Raw genomic sequence first — 11158 nt, 5'->3', positions numbered from 1 at the left:
TTATCAACCTCTCCAATTCCTACAGTGATCAAGATTCCTTAAAACTGGTCACTGTACAAGTACTTATATTTAGTTATACCTTTTCTGCTCACAAATCATTTTAGCTCTATTTTGGAAATTGCTTTTAGAGCTAACCTGTCAGTCATGAAAAGAACATGATCCCATTTTCTACGGTTTTAGTAAACATCACCAAACTCTACAATACTCCACCTGCTCATACTCATTAATTAAGCGCATGCAGGGACAGATTTGACTTCAAGTGCACTTCGGCAGTTTTTAGAGTCAACTCAGTATGCAAGAAGGATGGCTTTCCATCACGGAGAAAAGGGAAAAGAAGACACTCAGACTGAAGGCAATGCTTGCTTCTTTCACCCCTGAGCGGGATGAACCAACCAGTGGATTCTTTAAACTCTGTGACCTTTGTAACCTGCACGAACTTCTAATCAAGTTACACATAGGTTTTTCCAGTGCAGACCTGCCTTCCATGGCCATTCATAATTCTGGCAAGTTATAAATCCATTTCTGGAAATAAAAACCTTATAGGCCTCCTGAGGATGATACATCAACATATCTGTCTTTCACTGGAAGCCCTAATATCATTCTCAGAAACAGTAAGTAGACAATGGAGATTTGCCATATAAATGATCCATTTCACTGCCTGATAGTAGCCTCTGTAGTTACTGAAGCATACCTTAGGAAGATCAGCAGAGACGCTCCAAAAATAAGCCTGCCCTTTTAATGAAAACCAGCAGCAATCAATATGTAAAACATCCACTGTCAGTGCTGAATTCAAACACAGGCCTACCTCAGAGATATGGCAGGTTTGGTTCCAGACCACCTCAAAGAAGCGCTTGTAGGAACACCTCGGAGTTGGAGTTCGGTACCAGACCACCGTAATAAAGCAAGTCTCGTGATAATGCAAGCCTTTATCCTGTTGCTGGGGGAGGGTCTTGGCTTCAATTTTTCAAACTAAAAACACCCAACACCTGTGAAGCTCAAGAAAGCTCAGTGCAAACAAAAGGAGGCAGGCCTGGAATTCTCGCTGTTAACCTTGAGGAGAGGGCAATCCCTTTGGCCGGGGAGCATGTGGTCTTAACAATGTGGCCATTAGCTAAAGCACCTGCAAAGCCAGGTCAGAATTAGTGCGGGGGCCAGGGGGGGGTGTCCATTTGTACTGTAGGGGGAAAGCATAAAGAAAGGAATAAGGAGGAGGCATTTAAATCTGTTGTTGCCTTCCGTACACCCACAGCCAACTTTCTATTGCTTTCCTTGGGGTTTGTTTTGTTCAGAATTCATTCTGTTCTAGACCGAGAAAAGAGCTGCAGTGCAGGCTTCATGACTTGGTTGTAAGTCCAATGTGAGTTAGCCCCTCCTCTAATAATTGTTGGTGAAGCCTACATTCTGACGAATCAGACCAATGGCCTACGGTGTGGTTTACACTCAGGATGGAAAGGAATACAGGAAACTTTTCTGGACACATGCAAATATGTGAAGAGCTGTATGGTTCGCTACAAGAAAGCAGTTTTACTCCTGGGAGGAGGAGAGACGTGATCCTTTAAATGCAGAAATAGTAAGCCAGCTCAGCCTTTATTCACCTCGCCTATATTACTGATGAAGAAATTAAGGATAAAGCATTAGTTGACTCTTTGTTCCCCTGCAGGTCAGAGACGAAGTTGACTTCTTCCAGGCTCACTGTTTTCCCCACCACTTTCTAATGCCTTACTGTATTAATACAATGCCATCCAAGCTTATGAACAGAAAGGGAGTTCTATGCACCAATTCAGATTTGAAGGAAACTACCAGAGTCATCTTTTAGTTTTGTGATCTGATTTCTTCAGGAAAGTTGAAACATGACATGGGTATGTAAACAAAGGTCTGAGTTTAAAATGTAATTGTAAGTGAAATTTAATTCCCATCTCTACTATGTATTAGTTCTGTTCCTTAGAAACTTACATTGGAATATCTACCAAAAAAAAAAAAAACTTTGAATAATCCCATTTTTAAAACTGTATTGTCTTTTAATTTTTAATCCTTTGTTTTGTGATTTACAGCTCTTTGAATTTTTTGAGTATAAACACTCTCTTGGCTAAATAGTTCCTTGGCAGCAAATATGTAGCCCCCTTCAAAAACCAAATATATATATATATATATATATATATATATATATATATATATATGATAACAGCAGGGAGTTATTACAACAGACTAGGGAGAGCCCAAGAGTGCCTGAAGATCACCATCCTTTCAGATGAGGCAGTGATGATATAAATTGCCAAAAGCCAACTGTGTTTGCTTATGTGAATAGAGCAACCACTCTTCAACATTTAGAACAAGTGAGAGGAGCAATTTGTCATGTGTAATCACCTGTTTTCTTAAAAGAGAAAGAGCGAACCTCCCCAACAACTGTTTCCCATTTGTCTGGATGATCTGGATGAGGTGCAACCACGCTCCTTCCAGAGGCAATGTGACTCTCGCAATGCATTTATATTTGTTTCAAATGGAATCAGAGATGCTTTCTCTGTCCCTTCCTTGTCACGGGTGTGATGCATGGGAAGGGATACATATATATAACCATAAAGTTGAGACCACCCTTGGGGATTTTCCGAGCACCGCTGCTGATCAATCTGAATTATTGATCTTTATTCATGGAGAAAGTTCCCTCAGGGGAAGGGTATAGCTTTATAGCAGAGGAACCGCAATAGATGTTGATAAATACGTGGAGTTGGGGTGTGGGGGAAACAATTCACAGAGAATCCACTTTGAGTTCTAAGGTTAGGCTTCATCCTTTATTAGGTAGTGAGTAAAAGACAACTGATGATTACAACGCCAATGTAAGAGACCATTTTTAACAAAAAATGGTTCCGTAGCGAAGTGAGGCAGAAGGGATTCACGTATTTCTGAGTGTTCTCATATGGCTGATGGAGAAAATATGGCTGATTTGTTTGTTCCCAGCAAATCATGACAGTTAGTAACACCTTGTGATCCAGGACTCTTGCAACAGGCCCTGACTTTTCGTGGACTGGCTCCTTCGCTAGGATGAAACGGGGAGGAACAGCTAAAGCACGTTGTAGCCAGATTGCGTCAATGAACGCTAAGTCCTCCAACAGAAAGAGAGGCTTTATCAGGTGTAGGTGGTTGGATAAGAATTCAAGCTGACTTACAGTGAAAAACCGAAATACTTGACAAAGCAGAAAAAGGAAACTAAAGTTCCAATGGTGAGAAGATGGTCACACGAGATATAGACAAAATCCCAAACAACAAACTCACGAGGAACTCTCCACCTGCTGTACTTCAGAGTTTGTGGGTGAAACAAACCAACACCTGCTAAGACCGAAGAGGAGAGATATTGGTAAATGCCAAACAATCACCAAATATTCTCAAATACAAATTTAAATGCTAACCAACATGTTTAACCAGGATGTATAGTGTACAGTTTAAAATTCTTTTTAGCAAAGGCTGATGAAATAGTTTCTTTCCTTCCTGCCTGCCCTTCTACCTTCTTTACTTTTTCCTTTTCTTTTTGGTTTGTTTAACAAAAGATATATAAAGCCAACTGCTTTAATGATATGTTTATATGACAAATGTCTATAGCTAGATGGTAGACAAGAACTCCAAAGACCATGTTTAAGTGTTGAGCACCAAGCACGCTATGGGTGTTTCTTAAATATAAAATGACAAATGCTAAATACCTCTCTCTCAAAGCGTTTCATCTTGAATCTTTATACCTCTCAAAAGGCTACTACAGTTTAGATAAGAGCAGTTTCAGGAAGGCCATACTAGCCCTTCCATGTGTTTTTAAATAGTCTTTACAAAACCTTTTCAAAAATATTTTTTCTTTAAACTTAAATCATGTAGGGTTGTTTTGTACATTTTTTTTAAATCATTGATGTAAGATTGACTGCCATTGTTCTTATCAACGCAACAGACTGGCTGCATCAAACCCCACCATAGTGATAGGAATATGTTAGCTTTCTATGGGAAAAAGCAAATAGCCTTTATCACAAATTAAAGGCACAGCTATTTTTATGCCATTTGTTACCAACTTAATGATAACATGTAACATGGGATGGTTATATATTTATTTTATATAGATTTTCTTTTTATAAGTTATTCTCTTAATCTTTCTAACATATATACAATATACATATATTTATATATACCCCTGATAAATCTTGTTTTAAAGGTAAAACATCAACTCCTTTCCGCCTTATGGTGAATATCAAAGGCCGTCGGCATTTTACAACTCCACTAGAGAAATGATGGTCAAGTGCATCTTACCAGTATTTTGTTTAACATTATATCCTTGGTCTGCAATAAACTCCGATTCACTTTTCTTGTTTTACTAACATTTAAATATATATTAATTGTTTATATCATGTCAGTAGGAAAGCTAGGAAACAAAAAACATAAACCCCACAACAATAGCTAATGTCTATCATCATATCCGAAGCAGAAATCTTTGCCTAAGAGACAACCCTACTGGTATGATATAAAGGGATATTGCAGAGGTACAATATTCTGTTTTTTTTTTATTGGAAAATCTTTACTTTGTGTTATCATCCTAGGTTATGATTGTCCCTTATCCATGAAGCAGAAGAGTTGCACTGATTTCTTTTTAAACTCCCATGATGCATGGTTTTACTTGTTCTCAGATATAGCTTCATTGTAAACACTTCTCTATTTCCAGCGATACTGCTTCAGGGTGGGAAAATGGTACTTTGTAAGAAATCATCTTCATTGAGATCTCTTCCCACCGCTCTGCTTGGCTCTGTTCTATTGTTCTGAACTCAAAGTCATATCTGAGCTGGATAGAAGGGGAAGAATGTGAACTAGGGATTCCTCCACAAACACCGTCAGGTGCTTGTTTATTTTTTGACTGCTTACTGGCATGAAATAGTTATTCGTTCTATCTTTTGCAGTTCTTTAAAACCTAGTGGCATAGATTGAGACACAGCACTAATGTTTTACAAGACATCTACTGTATCTAGTTTGTTGGGATAAATGCCCACTATTTGCTGTCATAGGAAGAGGACCAGTACGGGTACTACTATTCACAGTGTTGCTTTTGTTTTTTCTTTTGTTTTCTTTTTTGTATTATTTTAATCTATAGAGTAAATTATTATATATACATTGGAACCATTAATGCCCTTAGACAATATATAGTTGTTTCATAAAGCAGGAAAGACAATGCAGAGGGAAACAGGTGCCCAAAAGCATAGTCACATGGGCTTCATAAGTTCTAGGTACCACCACAAGTCAATGCTGGAGATGACTTCTGAAATAACCGGTGTTCAAGAGGAATGCTTGAATTTGGAGAAAATACCACCCCTCCCTTCCCACCCCCAAAACCTCCCTCATTTTGTTTTTTAATAATCTTTTCAATTCACTATCAAAAGTCCTGGCTCTTCAGATAGACTTTAAACGATAAATAAACACTGCATAGTTCTCTTTTGTTTGTTTTGTTTTCTGTTTTTTGAAAAATTATTGCAGTACAATGACTCCCTTGTGGAATTCAGTAAGGAGCAAACAGTACAGGAGTGTGGGTGGTCCGAATGGGCCCTGGGGCGGGCCGCAGGAGCGCAGGTGGGAGTGCAGAAGTCTGGAACAGCGTTGCTGCAGGGGCAGTTCGGAGACTGAAGGGGGAATTCACCGCCACAGCAGCAGCAGCTGCAGCAGCTGCCAGCGGGTTGGGTAGAATTCGTGGAGCCAATGGCTTTGACGGTTCTTTTGAAAATACTAATTTTACCTGCAAGGGAGAGAGAGGAAAAGAAGAGTACAAGAACAAACTTTTTGCAGCCTACACTTAGAATCCAAAATGATGGGCAGCTTTTCAAATATAGCAATAAACAATGACAAAGATAAATTCCCAGTTGTGAACTGACAATAAAGGTAATGGAAAGTGTAGAGAGTCTTTCCTTTAGAAGAGCTGGAAGATCCCTGAAAATGGCCCACCCAGGGTTTTGAAAAGTCCTTTAGAAAAGTACTCAGCAACCATATTTTATTATTCTTGATACATAGACCTCCTGAGGAAAGTATTCATCTTGAGGAAAAATAGGGAATTTTTATTCCACCTTTTATGTACACACTTAGTATCATGGAACAAACATTTTAAGAGAGATTCATTAATGTTGTCAGTTACTCAAGTGTGTAACTGAGCAGCATAGAGGTACTAATTACAAAATTCCACCTTCCATAAAGAAGTAAAGAAAAACTTAACTCCTCAAAAGTTTGACATGATTTTCTTTGTCTTTGTACAATGGTAACATATCTCAATCTAGTTCATTTTCTAGCTAGTCGCACCAGTAAGATGGCTGTTCTCATGAAGGAAATGGAAAGTGTAACACAATGATAGCTAAGGATTGTATTCCTATTTCTATTTATGGAAAGAGTAACACAATGATAGCTAAGGATGCTTTGTATGCTAACATGATCACAATTTCACTTGGCTATTTAAGAACTATTCACTTGATTATTGAAGGTTGCATCTATGCTGGTCAGAGAGATAGCTCTCAAGGTTATGACTAGTGATGCTGAAACATTAGCTCTGAGCAGAATTTTATATGGAAAGGCAGATTAAATTGCTTTTGTACAAAAGAGTAAAGTGACTTCATTTTCATAAAAATGGGTGATGCTACCAAATTAATTGGGTCAACTCATGCTTAGGTCTCACAATAGATGAAATTTTCTTTTAACTATATTTTGATGTGTCAGCAGCACACAATAGCACCAATTATAGTTGACCCTTGAACAATGAGGGTGCGTGGGTTAGGGTTGCCAACCTCCCACAGCACTGTTGAAAATCTCTGTGGAACTTTTGACTCCCCCAAAAGTTACCCACAGTGGGCCCTGCCCTTTACATCTGAAGGATTCCCAACTGTGGTTCAAAATTACTATTTTGAACTGAGGTTGGTTGAATCCATAAATGCAAAACCCTTGGATATGGAAAGCCAACTGTATTGATTGAAATTTGCATATAAGTGGACCTGCACAGTTCAAACCCCTTGTTGTGTAAGGACCAACTGTATTAATGAGATCTATTTTTAAAGAAAACAGACTTCAAAATGCACAATTCAGTATATATTATGTACCAGTTGTTCTTCACTCTTCATTGTGCCCTGGGTCTCCCTGATAAAAACTATGGCAAATTAACCAGAAAAAAAGGGTACATGCTCATAAATATTAGCCTAAGATGTCAGAAAGTTCATAGATTTCCCTTAAAATCTTACCAAAATTCCAGGTCAAGACATCAGTATTAGTATGTTTACTTATCTAAAAGGCACTTTTAGAGTAATGGGCAGTGAGCATTTCCCAGTAGTATTTCCCAGGCATTATATGGTGACCTTGGGTGAATAATAACATACAATAAGCCATGCCTTTGATACTGTGTCATCCAAATCCAAACTATTTTGAGAGTATCAATAACACCAATGCTTTGGCTCTTGAAGATGCTACACAAAAACTTGATTTTCACTGACTCTTTTTCCTAAAAGTATCCACTAAGATCAAGAGCAGATGTTTGGTGATTACTTATCTGACTCAAAAGAGTTTTCTCCCTTCCCCATGCTCTGTCATAAACCTGAGCCCAACTCAAGAAGATAAGATCCTATGGCTAAAGGGGGCAAAACAACCCAACAACACATGAAACCAATAATTCTGTTGGTGACGTAGGGGTAAGACTCTTAAATCAACTGTTTGTCATTACTGAGGTAGCTCCCCTTGATTTCATTTAGTAAGTGACAAAAAAATTCAAGTTCGTGAAACTGGAAGCAGCGATGACACTCACCCCCAGTGGATGTGCTGCCTTCTGGAGTTTGTTGTAAGGACTGTATTTGGGTTTCGGGGGCTTCCCAGCAGCTCTGTCTTTGTGCCTTCTACTGCTAATGTGCTATTAAAAGCAATTAAAAATGACAGCTTAAAAATTCATAGGAAAAAAAAAACACACTTTACAAATATTGTTTAACCTGGGGAAGAATGTTAATTATTTCATGCAAGTTTCCAAAAGACAACTAAACAAACAAACAAACAAACAAAACACACACACACACACACAAAAAAAAAAAAAACAACACACAAAACAAAACAAAAAAAAAACAACAACCCACAAAGCATGTACTTTTGTCCTTGGATTCTGAAGCCTGGAGGATATATATTTTTATGCTATCCATTCTACTACATATTTTAACAAGTAGAAAGATCTTCTTTCTCCCAGCCTTTTTCCTTTTCATTGCATAGATCTCCTTTTTTAAAGAAGTTTACAAAGGAAAGGAATGTCTGAAAGAATTTTGTGTGCAGATAAACAAAAGATGCCCAGGTAGGCATGGATTTATCTCCATACTAATATTCATCCTCATATTTGTACAGCCAAGTGTCATCCCCTTCAATTCTAAAGATAAATAAACTAAGGTGCATAAATCAGATGAATATTATACATATGCATGTAAAACACAGCACAATACAAGGGCTGGCCCCTCAATTGGAAACATAACTGATGTCTTTGTAAGGCTACTCAGAGTGAAAGTAAATACAACAGGATAAGTCATCTCTTTAGTAGTGGCTGCAGGATTTAGAATACAGTACAACACCATGTAATAAAGCACATAAAGTCAAGAATAGCACAGGATAAAGTTATCCGGTAATTATCAAAGCAAGCAAAAAGGGAACATTGTAATGTGAACTTTAAATAAAATCAACATTTCTTTAGTGGGTAAACTGGTAGAAAAAGATCTAATATACCTTTCCTGCCACTCTTCTTATATAAAAATAGTGCAAACTCACTTCAGATAATTTCTAAAAGGTCCAAGAAGCCACTGCATTTTAGTATTCCTTCAGCAACTAAATAAAATAAACCTACATAAATAAGAACAGTGAATAGAAGATAAGTGGATGGATGGATGGATGGACAGACAGATGGGCGGACGGATGGATGGATGGATGGATGGACAGATAAAGGAACAGATGGTAGAAAAACATAGAAAGGGAGTGCCCTAGTTGGTTTGGCTCAGTGGATAGAGCATTGTCCTGTGGACTGAAGGGTCTCAGGTTCAATTTTGGTCAAGGGCACATGCCTGGGTTGTGGGCTTGATCCCCAGTGGGGGGGCGTGCAGGAGGCAGCCGATCAATGATTCTCTCTCATCATTGATTTTTCTATCTCTCCCTTCCTCTCTGAAATAATAAAAACATATATATTAAAAAAGGAGTAATGCAAGCACAGACATCCTGCTCATGAACATGTCCCCTACCCGTCTTCATTTCTAGAATATGTGAAGCCTACCTGTTTAAGTTGTGTTTCCGAGTTGACGTGCACATCACAGATTTCACAGTGAAACGTTTTGTTTTGCAGGCCTGTGTTTCCCTTATTAACTGGTCCTTTGCCTTTCACACCTGCCCTAGGAAAGGCTTTGATAGTCCCGCTTCCATTCCGGGCTTCTAGCATGGTTTTGTGCTTTGTACCTGCCAAGAACATTTAGAAAGAAAGAGAGAAAAGGAGAAAAATCTCACTGGTATATCCCTTCAAGAAACAAATACAATAATAAAATGTGATACCTAGTTTTAGTGCAGTTCTCTAGTGTGGTTGAACCATGAGTATGACGCAGGAGACTATAAGGATGTGTTTGTACCACCTTATACAACATTATTTAATTACTTCTTGGTGGTGGTTGTGTGTGTGTGTTTTAAAAATGTTCCACATTATAAATAAGCACCATCAATGTAGTTAACTCCAGAGTCCTAAGATGAAATTAAAGGGGTGTGACTTCATTTCATTTCTTTTTGATGCTAATAAGACATAAATGATAGCTGATGAGGAAGAGTGATTTACTTGCTAAAGGTATAGTTGAAGGTGATATGTAACTTATGTAACAGCTTTAAGCAAGGTGTATTTACAGAAATGGCACTAATTAAATACTTTCTAAACAGAATACAAACAGGCATCCTGGCTATGTGTTTTAGGTTCAAAGAGGAAGAGTAATAGTACCAAACTCTTAATGACTATGAAACACACACACCCACCTTATTAGGATAGTAAAGCCCACACTGATTGGCTGATCACCATTGTCTTAAATAAGAGGCAAGGAATACATGGAACAAGTTTAGAGTCACATGCTTCTCTTTTTCAAAATGATTAAAACTTTACCAAGTTTAATATAAAAATGTATATTTTTTACAACTTAGATTCCCCACTTTGAATGCCATATTGCTATGCATAGCTATGGAAATGCTCATATCTCAACCTGTAAGAAAAGAGACGAACGTCAACATCTAGTGAGAAGACCAGAGGAATGGGAACATGGACCACAGAACTGTGCCGCGGTGGTGGCTGCAGGGCCCCACTGAGGCTGGCTCTCACCCATCTCCATTGTGATGCAGTGGCTCAAACACTTCTTCCTTTGTATGAAGAGAGCATAAGTGAGAGTGGTGTTCTTCTAGGGAGCAAGAAATATGTATATACATATATGTATATGTGTGTGTATATACACTGAGTGGCCAGATTATTATGATCTCTGAACGCATAATAATCTGGCCACTCAGTGTATATCCTATATAATAAAAGGCTAAGATGCAAATTGTCCCCTTGACCAGGAGTTCGACCAGCAGGCAGGCTGGCCAACCGCCCATGTCCCCTCCCCCTGGCCAGGCTGGCCGGACCCCACCCATGCACGAATTCATGCACCAGGCCTCTAATATATATATATATATATATATATATATATATATATATATATATACACATACACACACACACACACACACACACACACATATATGCTGAGTGGAAAGATTATTATGCGTTCAGAGATCATAATAATCTGGCCACTCAGTGTATCAGTGTATAGATATATATGCATATACTGTATATACATATGTATATACAGTATATATATATATATATATATATATATATATATATATACACACACTATAGGCTCGATGCATGAAATTCATGCAAGGGGCTCAGCCCTTGCAGCCCCGGCTTCATCTGGAAGGTTGTCTGGAAGGACATCCAGAAGGTCGTTTGGCTGTCCAGTCTAATTAGCATATTACACTTTTATTATTATAGACTAGAGGCCCAGTGCACAAATTTTTGCATGGGTGGGGTCCAGCCAGTCCACCCTGATCTGGGCTGATTGGGCCAGGCCAGCCAGGGGGAGGGGCCATGGGC

General features: G+C 38.5%; 1 protein-coding gene across 1 annotated transcript in view; it reads right to left on the bottom strand.

The window, feature by feature from the left end:
• Positions 1-5403: 5403 nt before the first annotated feature.
• The window catches only part of ZNF385D (zinc finger protein 385D), a gene marked incomplete at its 5' end in the record, with an annotated part of 281502 nt that continues 275747 nt past the window's right edge, over positions 5404-11158 (bottom strand). Inside the window, 3 exons of the mRNA XM_079795585.1 lie at positions 5404-5746; positions 7784-7885; positions 9272-9450. Coding sequence (XP_079651711.1) covers positions 5513-5746; positions 7784-7885; positions 9272-9450 — 515 coding nt within the window. The 3' untranslated portion in view covers positions 5404-5512. The remainder of the gene's footprint in view (positions 5747-7783; positions 7886-9271; positions 9451-11158) is intronic.

The sequence above is a fragment of the Cnephaeus nilssonii genome (genome assembly GCF_951640355.1).
Source record: "Cnephaeus nilssonii genome assembly, chromosome: 17".
Taxonomy (NCBI): Eukaryota; Metazoa; Chordata; class Mammalia; order Chiroptera; family Vespertilionidae; genus Cnephaeus; species Cnephaeus nilssonii.
Note: the sequence above shows the minus strand (reverse complement) of the source record. Positions and strands in the feature narration are given on the sequence as shown.